We start from the raw sequence: 16,659 nt of genomic DNA, 5'->3' as shown, positions 1-16,659 counted from the left end.
TCTACAAAATTTGAAGATATGTTTATTAAAAGTTTAGGAGGACATTTTTTTTTATATTCAGATTTCGAAAGAAACAATCATTGCATCCAATTTTGAGAAATTTAATTTATAAGATGTCTCAGAAGAATAGTGGAATACGAAAAAAAAAAAAAAAAAAAAAAATGGAAGAAAGAAAGAAAGAAAACTGTTTGATTGTAGTTATGTATGGGATTCTAAACTCTCCAAATGAATGAGAAACTTCAGTATTTTGAAATGCCTATTAATTATATGATTTGTAATCTTAATGCTGACCTAATTGCAGAAGGATACTAATGTCATTTTCCGAGTACCTAACATCATTCTAGAAAATGAATTTATCATGATGCATGATCATGAATACATCATGATTCCGTCCTTTTGTAATAGGTATATTACTCTTTCAAAATACAACGCAAGACTTACTCAAACTTCAGTCTGAAGTATGAGAAAATAGTTTTAAGTCAATGAATTTGCCCTTTAATATTGTAACAAATTCACAAATAGAAAAAAATCTTATGTGCTTATAGATTAGTGTAAGAAAAACTTTTTACTCTTCGTCGGTTTTTTTTTTTTTTTTTTTTTTTGCTATGGGTGTTTTATAAAAATTTTATTTTCGTAATTTTTTATTATCAACGTCTGCAGGAACCAAAGTGCTCTCGTAAGTTTGGATACTTCATTTGATGAAATTTTGCTGTTGGAAGTACATGTTTAATTGCAATAGTTAGAAAATAAACGCTTGTTTCACTTTTTTGAGACACCCTGCATATACACATATATATATACAAGGCATGCCTGATACTTATCTTTCAATTACTTAAGAATTATTCTTCGTTACTTGCATTACTACATTCTTTTTATTCATCCTGATTATAATATTTAAAATATATTTCTTATTTGCAGGACTTTACTTTGGTTAGCTGTGATATTACTCCCTATTCAAGGTTCAACTTGGGTTCTCGCTATTCTTTCTGTTAATGAAACACACGCAATTCTTCAGTATGCTTTCTCCTTCTTTTGCCTGTTAGAAGGGGTATATATCTTTGTTGGCTACTGTGTAATAAATAAAAAGGTGTGCATACTTATTTTGAATTTTATTAGTGGTTTTTATAAATTTTTCTCTGGAATTCAGTAAAACTATATTTTCATTTCTACATATGTTTTTTTTCTATGCCACTAGGTGCAACAACAAATTTGTTTCATGTGGTTCAGACTTTGTAAAAGCAACAAATATCCAGAAATAAATGGTATTCAATCATCTTTGGTAAGACCACTAAAGCTTTTCTGAAAACTATAAAAGTTGTTAAAGAAAAAAAAAAATGCATTTTTTTTCAGTTAATATTAGTGATAAAATATTGATATCTTTCACTTCGCTTTTGATGATATCTATTAAACTGCAATGTATAGTTAAATATTGTTATAAATAATGCCACATAATGATGAATTCCCCATTTGTAATTTTCATAAAGCTAAATATGTTTAATCTGCTGAAGAGCAGTAATGGAGTGAGAGAATTTGATATGTATTGTGAAGTTCCCATTTTATGAGGTCCTTGCAAGAATTATAATAACATTTATATTGATCTGTATTTTAGCAAATAATATATATTTTTTTATTTTAAATTAGCATTTTCTTTTTTGAATATTTTTTAGTATGGAAAAATCCAGTTTCTGTCTTTGTAAGTTTCAAATCTGTCTCATTTCATCACTATATGGAACAATTTTTCTTAGTATAATGCAGTATTACGAATTAATATTACTGAGGGTATGGTTACAATTTAATGTTACTAGAAGTATGGTTACAATTTAATGTTACTGGAAGTATGGTTACAATTTAATGTTACTGGAAGCATGGTTACAATTTAATGTTACTGGAAGTATGGTTACAATTTATAGTTACTGGAAGTATGGTTACAATTTAATGTTACTGGAAGTTTGGTTACAATTTAATGTTACTGGAAGTAGGGTTACAATTTAATGTTACTGGAAGTAGGGTTACAATTTAATGTTACTGTTTTGATGAGTAAAATAAGTGTAAAGATTTCGCAAAATGTATTGCAAATTAGAAGGAATAAAAAACCGTTCTCATATTTTTTGATAAATATTTTTTTTGTGTGTAAAACATGACGTTTTGTCTAAAATAAATAAGAAAAAGAGTAAAAGGTTATCATAGAAAATTAGGAAAATAAAACTTAAGAATAATTTGATAAATTGTAACAACTGAAAAATTCTGATTTTCTTATCTTAAGACGAATTAGGATGAATGTACAGAATCAACCTCTCGAAAAGAAAGAGTATATAAAAAGTATATGTTTTATTAAAGACTTCTTTTCTTCTGTGATTGTAAAAACTACGTAATAGGAATTCATTTGAGTGATAAAGAAATAAAGTAAATCTGTATATTTTGGTGTTGGTAATAAGATTTTCAAGACTATTGAATTAATTAGTACGAGTAAAAATTGAATTAATTAGTACGAGTAAAAATTGAATTAATTAGTACGAGTAAAATATTGTTTCAGTTGTTGATAAGTATTTATATTTGTAAAACATTATAGTTTTTATCAGAAACTATTATTTCAAAATGCTTTTTAAATAAAATGCAAATAATATGTAATTGCATTTACACGTAAATGACTGATTTTAAAAGCTGATTTTATTGATGTTTTGAATTCATCTTGATTCTCTACTTACAGCAATCTTCAGCGTATCACCCTTCATCTAAAATTTATCACAGAAGCATCGGAATTTCGACTTCATCGGCTACTAGCAGATCTACATCTAAAACATGCACTAGTCATTGCCGAGCTGAATCTGAGCCAAAGTTATCTGAAAATCAGCCTTCAACGTCAGAGTTCGACGAAACGACTGTAAATAAAGGCATTTATTGCAAACATGGAAAATACTACGAACAAATTTTACGAAATAGTGATTATGAACGTGAGTATCGTTTTATTTAGTCTTGTGTGTTACTGTGTATAAAATATAGAATTTTATTACCAGGATTAAAAAAAATATTAGAATTTACTCAACTATTTCATTTTTATAGGTATATATGAATTTTGATTATTTTCGAAAAACTATATAATTGTTTTGTACACCATTTTATTACATAAGTCTGGAAACATTTATTTTATTATATTTTTAAGATATAAAGTAATAGATAAGGAGACCATAAATAAAGTAGTAATTGCAAAAATGAAACATGTTTAATCGAGAACGTGGAAAGAAAATTCATACCTTTTCTTGTCAAAATTCACTAATTTTTGAATGCAATTTCTTTTTCATATAACTTTTATAAAGTATCTACCATGAAACGAAGCAGCAATATCATTTTTATTTGTTATTTGTTTATTTTTACGATAAGTGGAGTTAATTCACTTGGATTTCTCGTAAAAATAGTTTCTGAAACATTCTGAATAAGTTTTTTCTCGGGAAAATTTTTACTAGGGCAAAAAATTTTACTGATCATTCTTAAAATATAAAAATGGTTACCGACATGGAATTTAATTTTAACTGTGACAAGTTTGGAATCAACACACTTTTCCCAAGAATCACCTTATTTCTTATTGTGTCATCAATATGGCTATATATATATAATGCATATATTTGTTGTTCCATCAAATATATATATAAATATATATATCAACAAATTCGCATACACATACTGGATATCCCTCAAAAGTGCAACAAAAACTTATTTTTTGAAATATTGCATCTTAACGTATACTTCCAGGTGCATAGTTTTATTAAATTAGGTATATAACCGTATGGATGGAATTTGGCTTCTGTGATAATTGATAACAAAAGGTCCCCAAAATTAAATTTTTATCTGCCCACATAGAGTAAAAGTGTTAATAAGTAGACTGTTTCTCTTTATATTCAACTATGTACTGATCTATGCAAATTTCTTGCTTCTACACTGGTGGACAAAATTAAGAGATGGAAGACATTTTCCCAAATATCTCAAAAAATACTGAATATAAATAAAGGACATTTGGTATGGATATAGCTTATACCTTGATAATAAAGTATGCAAAACAAAAATGAAAGTGCCATTCACTGGCAAGACCTATTGCCAATAAATCCAATGTAGTCTGAACTTAAGGATAAAAGATGGCAATAAAAGTGAGGCTTGTACAGTGTGTGTTGCCTCTAGTATGGTGTATGGTCACCCCTAACAGACAGACAGCATGCGCAACGTGTATGCATGCTGTTAATAAGGGAGTTAAGGAGGGGTTGTGGAAGACCCTCCCATTCTTCCACCAGAGCAATTTTTAACTCTAGAATGGTTCTGGGGGGAGGTTGGTGCATCGCAATAGCTCTCCCAAGAGCATCCCAAGCATGTTCAATAGGATTCAGGTCAGGGGATTTGGCTGGCCAATCCATTCGTTGAATGTCCTCGCTTTCCAATACTCATCAACCATGAGAGCCCTATGTGGTCGCGCATTGTCGTCCATAAAAATGAACTCAAGGCCAACAGCGCCCCTGAAAAGACGCACATAGGGCTCTAGGACCTCCTGCCTGTACCTCTGGGCATTCACGGAACCATTGTCAAACACATGGAGCGGTGTGCGGGTATCTTGCATGATCCCTGCCCAAACCATGAGTCCTCCACCAGCATAATGGTCCCTTTCGATAATGTTGCTGGGATGGTATCGGGTTCCAGGTTCCCTCCATATCAATAACCGTCCAGAATCAGGTTGTAGACTGAATCTGGACTCATCAGTGAAGAGAACATTAGCCCATTGAAGCTGTGTCCAATTCTGATATTGTCTGCACCATTCTGCACGCACTCTTTTGTGGGAAGGAGTGAGCGGGATGCAAATAGCGAACTTCCTGGCATACAGCCCTCTTTAATGGAGTCTTCTGGAAATTGTCTTACTCGAAATTGATGTTTCTGTAGCAGCCGCGAGGTCCCTAGACAACTGAGTGGCTTTAGCCGTCCTATGGCGCTTAGCTGAAACGAACAAATACCGGTCTTCATTGGCCGTTGTAGCCCTCGGGCGACCTTGTCCTGGTCGTCTGCATACTGTCCCACTAGTTTTAAATTGACTCCACAAATTGGAAATGACGCTTGGTGCTATATCCAATTCCCTAGTAACCTGAGCTAGGAACTAGCCTGCCTCAAGTATACCCACAATTCTCCACCTCATACCGTCGTCTAAACGATGATGTTCACTCATTTCACCTAAAAACCAGCAAGAAACAACACGATTATTCAAAAAATGCACTAAAATCTGCAACTGTGTTGAAGAGTGGAATGAGATGAACAGCTCGATGCGGACTTTTATACCTCCTGCTGGCTTAGCAACGCCCACAAGAATACGTAAACTTATGTCAGGGCCAATAGCGCTACAGTGACCATATATGGCAATCAACTGTCCAGGTTTCGTGCGGTATTTTTAGAGAAATGTGCAAAAATGCTTTCCATCTCTTAATTTTGTCCACTAGTGTATATATGGCATTTGCAAAGATATTAAAATACGAATTTAGTCACTTAGAGTGCTTTTTCAAATTTCAGACTAGTGTTTGAACGAATCGTGCTTTTCAAATTTCATGTATGATATGTGTATCCCAATAACTTATTAAAAAGACAGAATTAGAAAATAATAATTTATTTATTAGCTTTCATTAAATTTTAAAAAATGGTTAAATATTACATTAATTGAAGTTCTTGCAAAACGTTTCAAAATGAACACTTTCGACGCCTATCTTGGTTTCTAATAATATTTAAATACAAATGCAGCTGCTCTGAGATCACAAAGCTTTCAAAATGTTCCTCGCTACTGAAATATGCCATTTTTTAGGAAAGTTTAATTTTACGCACACAATTGCGAGCAAAGAATTTTCTTTTCTTTCTCGGAGTTTCGCTTCTTCTCTTTCTTAAATGTTCAAAATCTCAAGTTTTTCTTCCTTCTTCTAATCAGTGGAATTTGCATCTGACCACCTATCAGTGTGAATAGCAATAAGCCTGATTAACAAATTTGTTTCAATTTATGAAGGTTGAATAATATACTAACAGACATATTCACATACGACAGCTTCTTCATGTTAAATAAATTTGCATTTCTAAAATAAATGTGTCCGTCTACATTTATAAACTGTACTACTCCTTAAAATTTAGAAATAAAAATATCTCTACATATTTTTTAGAAGAATTATGAAATTTTATGCATATATGAATGTAAGAGAAGCATTTTAATATCACTTTTACACTATGGAAGTAGCATAAAAATTTGTTTTTTAAACTTTTTTATTATTAACTTCCACAGAAGCTAAAGTGTTTTCAGACAATTGTCCACTTTATTTAATGAAGCTCTGTAACTGGAAGTATCTATTCAGATGCAATATTTATTGAAATGAGCGTTTGTTCAACGTTTTCGAGACACTATGTATATAAGCTTATTTAGGTAATCATCAGTTTTCTTCTTCTAATTCATTTCCAGCCATTATATTGAATTTTTCCTTGTCATGCTATTGCAAGAGAATATTTTTTATAAGATTATGTCCTATTTTTAGAAAATAAAGGATCAGTTAAGTCATGTTTGGATGATATCTTAAATGGTAATCATTCACATACAGCCACTCCAGGCCAACCAAGTTTAACTACAGAGCCAAAAGAGGGAAAATCTCCTGAAGCACTGAAATTTTCTGGTGAGTAGCTCACGAAACTTCATACTTTTATTAGAAATCTAATATTTATTTTATGACATTTTTACTTGAAAGAATTTGATGCTTTAAAAAATGGTAATTTTGTTATCAATATTATGTTGATGCCATATTGGAGGGGCCATCGAATTTCCTACTGGATACTTGATATTTTTTCTAGTAAAACATAATATACTTTCGGATGAAATGACTATTAATTTTGGCAATCATTTTTGAAATATTTTGTGTGTAAAGCAAACTTTTACAGTTAATAACGTTCAGGTTAATGGATCGCACATTAAAAGCAATTATGTATTTTCAACCAAACCATTAGTTGTAAATAATGTACGACAATATATTTTGGAACAATTTATTTTCTGATAAATGATGTATACAAATCTTTGATACATGAATCATATATTGCAATTTGTTTGTTACAATACTCTTTTTGATGAATGATGTAATGCAGCATTTTGCAGTTCGTTTTCTCTTGAATGATGCAATGCATTTTTTGCAGTACAATTTCTGATGAATGATTTGTTACAGTTTGTTACAATATGTTTTCTAATAAACCGTGTGCTACGAATTTCTTGTTACAATACGTTTTATTAAAACAAACTGTAAATATGAAATTTATTTTGTTCCCCATATGGATTTCAATTCATTAATATTGATAACCTTTGAATGCTTAAGTATAGTTTTTAAAACACTGATTTTATATGCTTGTAGAATATGCAGAATCTACATCTTCTGGTCCTAAGATGGGTGTAAACATGTTTTCTTATCCTCGGCTTCCAGGATCACGATCTCCTTTGAGTAAAACATCCTTATCTTTAAAAATGGGCCTCGGCTCAAAGGATCACAGCATGAGCTGGGGTAGTGCCGACAGCCAAAAGTCATCTCCTTTATCAGCACCAGTGAGTAATGTTCGTCCGGAATTTTGCATCCCTCGAATGGGTGTTAGCGGTGTGGAAAAGTCAATGCATTCAGCAAGAGACATGTTTGCTGAAACAAATAGTCTCGATTCTAACTTACATTTAGGTAGTGTCAACAAAACTGATTTTAAAACAGGTATATGTTCATCATGTAGATCTCAAAGTCTATCTAAAGACACTTTTAGTGATTTTAGCAGTACTGATATACCACAATATGATGGATGCTCTAAATCGTGCTATAAAGGCACTCCAAATGTAAATAAAAAACATGTTCGTTTATCAAAAGAGAAGGATTTCAATTATGGCAAGAAAAGCCTATATAATTGTCGTTCCGAGGAAGACTGTGACAGAATCAAACATCTCCATTCTGTAGATCCAGAAAAAAGTTTGCATCGTATTCTGAAGAAAACAAAATCTGAAAATGAACTGAAGACTGATACAGGAAGATCTCTGAAAGATATAAAGCCAAGTGCTGAAGATTCGAAAGAATTAGAACCTATTCCTATAAATCAATGTGAAGCGTCTCCTGTCTGCACTCAAAGTACTCCAGATACTGCTTCCTGTCTTGATCGAGCGTCTCCCAGATTGATTGGTAAGAACTTGTCTTTCATTTGCTACAATCAAAGAATTATTTTGAAAGTGCCCTCTTTATATTTTTACTAGGATGCTCCATTTTAAGTACTTTTATTTAATTTGCATTCATATTTGTAATGATGGAATTTTCACTCACCTTTTGATGTGCAATAGTTTTGAAGTTTTTCACCTTGGTTCAGAACTGACTATTAGTAAGTCTATTAATGAAATTAAATTTTAAGTCCTTACGAGTAGCACCACCTGGTAACAAATTTATGAAAAAATTAATCTGAAGATTCTATATTATCTATAACTAGCCACCTTTGGTGAAAAGTGAATTAGCAGGGATTAATGTTTACTAAGATTTTCATTTAAATATTTTGAGCAATTTGATTTTAAGGGCTTCCTAGGCGAATTATTTTTAAACTTCACATTTTGATAGACTAACTCGTAATATTTTAGAAATCTTACTCTGTTCTGTTCATTATGTTACTCTGTTCTGCTCTTACTGCTCTCTCTCTGTTATCTTACTCTGTTCTGCATTTCCTTAATTTTCTGTCGATACTTTTGTAGATCAATAATATCACAGGAAAGAGCAACAGGGATTAAAAATGGACACGCATTGAAAGTTTTTCAACATTTCCTATTTTTAAAGCTGTAAATATAAATGCAACAAAATTTAAATTTAAAAAAATAAAAGCTTGACATAAAATAGAACCTTCTCAACATGAAAAAATAAACCTATTTTTCGTATCTTGATAATCAAGAATGGAAAAATATCCAGGGTGAAATAATAGCAACAATATTTCAAAAATAAAATGCATTTTTGTAAAATATGCTTTAAAATATTTTTGAAAAAATTAATTAAAAATAGAAAAAAATTATACATTAAAAATTCGAATAATTGAATTTTTTGATTTTTAAGATGATATAAAAATAATTTTTGCTTTTTAATAAGATGCTCTGTAACATAAGAAAACATCAAAATTACGTTTGATTTTTAGTTAATAAAAATTCTACGTAAATTTAAAAAAAAAATCGCTCAGTGGTACATTAAGTATATACATGTGCTAAATTTGGTACCTCTAGGTCAAACCGTCTGGCATGCAGAGCGTTAACACACGTACATTCATCATTATTATTAGTAGAGCTAATGGATTATCAATTAAAGATTAAAAAAATGAATATAATTCAAGTTGAAATAATTTGTATATTATTGAACCTTAATGTTATTGTTTTTAAAAACTATTTTTATTACAATGTAATTTTCAGATGATAGTCCAAGTGATGAAGAATCACCTTCAAACATAACATTAAGTTCAAACCGTTTTCGAAACGGCTCTTCCATTAATAACAGAGTGGGTGAATCCAGTAATTCATTTCAAATAGGTGGCAGGCATTTTAGGACTGCTCCTCCATTAGCTACTGCTGAAATTACTGACTCTGAGTAAGTATCTTATAAAAATTTGTCTAAAATAATTTTTATCAATTTATGTTACTTCGCCGAAATTTAGCATTGATTTGAAATTAAAAAGATGATGTTATTTTGTTCAGGAAGGGAGTAAGTTTTGCTTTGAAAATAATGAATGAAATTTTCAAAAGCAGTATGATGATTGAAATGAATTTAAACTCTTTTTCATAGTTGTTATATGGAATTTCGCAGAAGCAATAAACAATGGAAGCAATGCACGTGACATTACAGTAATATGAAAAACGTAACTGCATATGCCATTTAATATCTAACTAAACAATGAGTTATTTTGTAATGTGATATCACTTCTTTTCTGCTCCTATGAGATGCGCAATGGATTTCAGATTTAAATAGCATAACCTGTTTGATACAAATTACACTTCTATCTTATCAGTTGGTGAAACACATCCACATAATTAGTATGTTTCTACAAAATTATTTTTGTAATTATTAGTTCTTTAAATTCCATGAGAAATATTTTTATCTACTATTATTTTCTGTATTAAATGTAAAAATGTAATGAAAAAATTATGCAATCCTTAACGAAAATTCAGTTTTCATGTCTAAGTTTATGTTGAAATGGTAATTTATTAAAAATAAATGCTGATAATCTTAGTGCCATGTAGTTAATTAACATTTAAGTATTATGCTTTCTTATAAATCTCCCCTTTCTAATATGCATTTGCTCTTAAACTGCTGTATGCATACGTTATTTTTTATTTTAACTGATTGAATGCAATTTCAACATAAAATTTAGCTCACAACTTTTTTGTTTTGTGATTTCTCTAATGAATGGGTTATTTTCACTTGCTAATCAAGCTTTTCCATGACGGCTGCTGATTTTTAAGACAGTTTGCTTCTCATTTTTGCGAACAATTATATTTAAAATTATTTATATCAGCAAAATAATTTTATTATTTTTTTTGCTAAAAATTTGTTTTCCTTGATGCACTGAGATATAATATATATATATTGTATTTATGCAGGAATATTATCTTTTACTGCACGCGATTTTATTTGAACTTTGAATATAATTTTTCTTTCGTTTTTTCTTCTTCTTCTTCTTCTGCTGCTTTTTGGATAAAGTGAAGAGGTATTTGAATTTTTGTATTATTTGAAATGAAAAGTTGCTTGAATTTCTGCTTTCAATACTAATATTGTATATCATAAGCAATGCCCTAAAATGAACTAGAAGTGTTATTTTTAAAATTCTTAGTAAAAACAACTAAGCAAAGTCTTACAACTTCAAATATATATATAAATAATAGTGAATTATAAGAACTGGGATTAGACATAAATTTTGTATTAGATGTGCAATGAGATAAAAAAATTACTTTTCTCTCTTATTTTGTAGTATAAGTATATATACTACAAATGTATAGTTTTGTAGTATAAGTATATATAGTTACTATGTATAGTTTTGCAGTTGTAGTATAATGCGAATATTGAGCAATATCGTAAAAATATTGTACAACATCTTTGTGCCACATAGCAGTCCCTTTTCTTTTACACTCATGTCCATATATTAAGGATAATACTAGTTCTGGCAAATAAAGGTCCAGAAACAAAACAAACGTGACCTATTCATAAAGCTCATTCATTAAACACAAGATGAAGGACAAAAAAGACGGTGTATGTATGATAGCATTAAAAAAAATTAGGATTTTTGCCCCCTAGAGCAATTACAGAAATAACTCCCTTACAAGAAATTTACATGTTTGGAATGAGGTAAATACTTTGTATGCATCCCAAGCGATGAAATACTGTCCTACAATGTCTAGGCATGCTAAGTATTACATTATCCAGCTGATCTTGGGAAAGATTACTCCACTCAGCAAGCAATGCTCTCTGAAGTTCCGGTACACATGTAGAAGGGGATTGATGGGCTGCAAGTCGTAAGCCAAGCATGTCTCACACGTGCTCTATCGTATTTTAGTCAGGTGAGAATGCTGGCCATTCCATTCTGATGATATCCTGAAATTGAAGGCATTCATTTACGATGTTTGCATAGCGAGGAAGTGCGTTATCATCCATAAGAACAAATTCTGCGCCCATGGCTGTCCTAAGCACACGTACATGTTGTTCCAGAATGACGTCTCGATAAATTTGGCCTATCATGGTTCCGATTTGAATATGCAGATCTGTTCTGGAGCCCAATATAATTCCACCATAGACGAGCAATCTTGCACCACAGTAACGGTGTTGTTCAATGATGTTCTCTTGGTGGTAACTGGTATCTGGCGTTCTCCATATGAAATTCCGACGTGAATCAGACTGCAAGTTAAACTTGGACATCATCACAGAAGCCCACTGTGACAATGTCCATATTACATGTTCTCTACTCTAGGATATCTGCTGGCGACAGTGAGTTGCTATAGTGGAACACATCTCGCAGGCCTGCGAGCATATAGACCAATATGTCCCAAATGTCTGCACACGGTTTGCCTTGTTACTGTTGTACCCGTGGTTGAAGATAGCTGACGAGACAGTTCTGATGCTGAGCTTTGTCTGCTTCTTTTGGAAGTTATCGTTAAATACCGGTCATTATTCGGCATTGTAACTCGGGGGCGACCTATACTGTAACATCTACCGACATTTCTATCATCTTGTAATCGTTGCCAAATCCACTTTGGACGATTACAAGTTCCTCGTACACTTCCATATGAGTACTTCCACATTCCAGACAGCTGATAATTCTACCACGTAAAAATCATCCACATGCGTCCTCTGTGTCATAACTATTCGGTTTTAGCAGAACGCTTGTGAACAATTTTACTTCTTTGCCTGTATTCCTTATACATCACTCTGTTACACTCTCGTCCTTGTGACGTACTATTGGCGTCATCTGGCGGCATCCTGTAATTTGCATATAATTCTTGAAGATGTATGTGATAATTCAACAAGTGAAATTTTTACTTTAGAGTTCAATTTCCGTGTGATTTTGAATTATACTTAATTTATGGCCATGGGTGTATTTCTTCTATTTTTTAGTACATTTTTAAATGAAAGAACTTCACATTTTTCGTCATTATCAGATTGCTATATGTTTGTTTTTTTTAGCTTTAGTGGAGCAATGGAAACTGCTGTTTGATGTGAAGCTGGTATAAATATTCTTACAGTACATGCATGCTGTGTTCCTTTGCCAAAACTTTTCAGCTTGAGCTTCTGGATTTTTAAAATTACATAACCAATTAAAGTAGACGTAGATGACTTGTACTATACCTACATAAAATAAAATCTAATAGCAGCATATATAAATATATAAAAAAGTAAGTTTGAATTTTTTTTTATTTAATTATATTTGTGCTAATATTCATTATGACCAGAATTTAAAATCTAAAATTTCCCCATTTGTGAAATATTTACTTATTATCTTACTCGAATTTTATTTCAGAACAAATATACCATTGAAAGATAATTTATGTGGTTAATACTAGAGCAGCACGTGCCCTCGAATGCTGTTTGTTTAGATATTCACCAAATGCGAAATAAAATTTATTCTAATTTAAGAGAAATGTTAATGACATTTTGAGTTCAGAAATCCATCATTGAAATTATATTGCTAAATGCTTAAGAAAAGGCTTATTGATTATTTTCATATCACTAAAGCTTTTACGGATTCCTAAACGTCATGTCAGTTTTGTAAGTATAATCTGAAATTTTCACCTGTATTTTTCGTAAATGATTTAGATCAAGTAACTTTTTTGTAAAATCGATGACAGAATTGTTGACATCGATGCAGTCTCAAATAAGTAGACCGATTCTTTTAAATTTATGAATGAAAAAAATCTATTTGATTTGATTTGATTTATGAAATGAATTTAAAATAGAAACTCGTGCATTCAATTTCATATGTGGTGGACAACCAATACTCCAACTTTCACTACCTTCTCACCTCAGATCTTTGGGTTCGATCTTGTCTGAAAGGCACCAAATCATTTTCTCCTGCTTTGTATGGGGAATAGTTTGTTAGGATCGTGTAGCAAATTACCATTGGCATAACTATACGACGACAGGACTGAACATCTGGGGACTCCTAACATCAGGATCCCTAGATGTTAGACTCAAGGTATACATTTGCTAGACTCAAGATTTACATTTGCACGTTGACTGATACTGTCCTTCCTCTATAATTGAAAAATAAATGTACAAGCGAGCAGAATTGTAGTCCTCTACTGGTATGCTTACAGTCAGTATTTGACTAACATGCAATTGATATACGATCAAAAAGTACTGCGAATTTATCACATCTAATGAATAATGTCAATCAACATTAATTAAAGTTTTAATAAATGCTGAATTATTTCCTTACTTCCCATAGATAAAAATATCCTTAAACTAATTCAGCAGCATTATAATCATTGATTAAACATTTCAAAACTTTTATAATTAGTGATAAGTTTAATTAATATGTAGGTGAAACCATAAACACATTTAGAGGACCCATACTATATAGTTATGCCACTGTTTATACTATTAATTTCTCACAAAGTATTCTTTTTTTATCCCTACACCTATTAATATGCCTATTTCCGGTCCTGATTTAACACTGGATGAATCAAATGAAAAAGTCTTTATCTACATAAAAATGACTTGTTGCTGATATTGTACAAAGAAAAAATAAATAAAAGCACAATAATTTCAGAACTTATCTCTCCGCCTTCCCTCTTTCTTTCAAAGAAGGAAAAGAATTATTAATGAATTCAGAAAATACACTTTTAGCATAGATTTGTAACGTTTTTGCATTTGTATCTATGTAGGCTTATCACATTTATGTTCTGAATAATTCAAAATTAGTCATTTTTTATTCCATCATAGTTTCCCGTTTTTTTAAAATGGAGCCACAATCGTCCTTGTATGTGATGTTAATAATAATGTTTAACTACGGAGCCTTAAACTTTCCAAATTTCTTTAATACGTATTTAATCATTTTGTGTAAGTTTGGATTTTGAATTTTTGAAAGTTTTCTTGTAACGTATTAATCATTATCTTTGGAACTTTGACCTTTCTCATGTTTCCTTTTAACATAGCAATTATTATCTTTTTCTTTTGAACTTTGATTATTTTCAGTTTTCTTTTTGACATATTAATCATTATATTAATATACAGAACTTTGAACTTTTTCAGTTTACCTTAGAATGTGGCAGGGAAAAATGAAGAAAAGTTTTATAGATGATATAAGATACGGCTTATGGTGATTGCCAAAAGATGAATTATTCCTGTACATCTGTAATGTTAATTTTGTTCTTAAGATTCTATTGTTGGATAACGCAGGGTGCTATTTTTATACACAATGGGATTCTTTTGAGAATAATTGTTATGATTATTCATGTGTGATGAATGTCTTCAATGTTACGTCTTTGATAGTTATATTTTTTTGTAAATTATTTAGTCAGATATAATCAATCAGTATTATTTAAGTATGTTATGTATGGAAAGGACATATAATTATATATGCATGACTGAAATATATAATTGTATTTAATAAACAAATAAGAACTGTGTGTATTCTAGTCATATGTGAAATGATATTTATTAGCCGTGCTAAATGTGTTTTGATCTTAGAGACGCATTTTTTATGATAAAAAATGCAAAATATCTGTATTTATTAGTAATTATTTTAATCTTAGAGATGCATTTTTTATGATAAAAAGTTTAAAATGTCCATATTTCAGTTGTTCCACTACTATAAACCCATTATATAATTGCAGTATTTGGGTTTTCCCAATTTACTTAAAACGTGTGTGTTATTTAGCTAAGTATTTATTTATTTTGAGATATTTTTTCACATTCCTATGTATTTGTATTTACGTAATTTATTTTTTTACATTTAATAATTTATTTTTTGCATTAAAAAAAGAACAATTAAATAAATGTTATGTGTAGTATGGTATTAAAAATTCATATTGTGTTTTTCAAACAATGAGTAAGTTAAAATTATTCTATTACCTTGAAATAATTTAATTGACTAAAATATTTTAAATAGTAAAAATTTTAAATGTACTTAATGTGTGTCAATCATCAATTAATATTCTGTATTTTGTACTTCTTTTTTAAATTTAGATTCAAATATTATTTTATCGATGTTTTATTTTGAAATGATTTAAATAGTTTAATATTTGTTAACACTTATTTTAAAGTGACATTTATGCAATGCTAAATTTTTTCACAAGGGAATTTTTTTCATGAGAAGAAGCAATTTAAGCTAGTTGAGATATATATTGATATGTAAATTATAGAGCATATATAATATAACGTACAATCTTAGCTTTAGAGCTCAAAGTGATTGTGTAAAGCAATGAATGGATCCAGAAAAAATAGCCAAATTATTAAATCATGTTTTTTACTTACTATTTAATGTGGTTTTCAAATATGGAAATGAAGAAATTATCCACAAAACAAATCAAATAATCATCAAACAAACAAACAAATCAACTTTTTTATTAGCGAACATTACTTCTTTTGTAGGACAATCTCTTTTAAGCTTTTTTGTTCGGATTTGCCTTTCTAACTAAAACGTGACCATCAACTTGCTCTATCCTAATTTAAAAGCAATTTAACTAAGTGCCTTTTGATAATTCAGTCCATCTTATCTTCTATTATCTTAATTATCTGAACTATTTTCATCGATGGATTCTTTCTGATGATGTTCTAGTCAACCATGTCGGTAGCTTAAATGAAGAAAATTCTTCATTTTTCTTATTTTCGATATTTAGAAAAATTGATTTTTTTTGTTGTCATGAATATAGAATTCGAAGGAATTAGTAAATATCCTTATTTAAATGCTATCTTGTTTGATAATAAATTAATTTAATTTGCAGTTGCCATTTCTTATGCATCTAGAGCTGACGCTATTGCAGAAATGAATATAAGGTTAATAAACTATTCTCTCTGAATGATACACAAGAAAAACAATAATGAAATTAAGCATATTGCTTATTTATTGCATAAGTTTTGTTTTACATTTGAGGAAATGTAAAAGAAAAGAGCGAAACTTTCTTTATTGGATAATAGGTTC

The 16,659-nt window shown here is 30.3% G+C and overlaps 1 protein-coding gene across 1 annotated transcript in view; it reads left to right on the top strand.

The window, feature by feature from the left end:
- LOC129960238 (protocadherin-like wing polarity protein stan) overlaps positions 1-15,332 on the top strand; it is a 170,080-nt gene extending 154,748 nt beyond the window's left edge. Inside the window, exons 30-37 of the mRNA XM_056073501.1 lie at positions 919-1,087; positions 1,196-1,279; positions 2,708-2,951; positions 6,534-6,668; positions 7,392-8,189; positions 9,443-9,617; positions 12,702-12,910; positions 14,769-15,332. Coding sequence (XP_055929476.1) covers positions 919-1,087; positions 1,196-1,279; positions 2,708-2,951; positions 6,534-6,668; positions 7,392-8,189; positions 9,443-9,617; positions 12,702-12,732 — 1,636 coding nt within the window. The 3' untranslated portion in view covers positions 12,733-12,910; positions 14,769-15,332. The remainder of the gene's footprint in view (positions 1-918; positions 1,088-1,195; positions 1,280-2,707; positions 2,952-6,533; positions 6,669-7,391; positions 8,190-9,442; positions 9,618-12,701; positions 12,911-14,768) is intronic.
- Positions 15,333-16,659: the final 1,327 nt, after the last annotated feature.

The sequence above is a fragment of the Argiope bruennichi genome, chromosome X2 (genome assembly GCF_947563725.1).
Source record: "Argiope bruennichi chromosome X2, qqArgBrue1.1, whole genome shotgun sequence".
Taxonomy (NCBI): domain Eukaryota; kingdom Metazoa; phylum Arthropoda; class Arachnida; order Araneae; family Araneidae; genus Argiope; species Argiope bruennichi.
The sequence above is the reverse complement of the archived record's forward strand: the minus strand, read 5'-3'. Positions and strand labels throughout refer to the sequence as shown.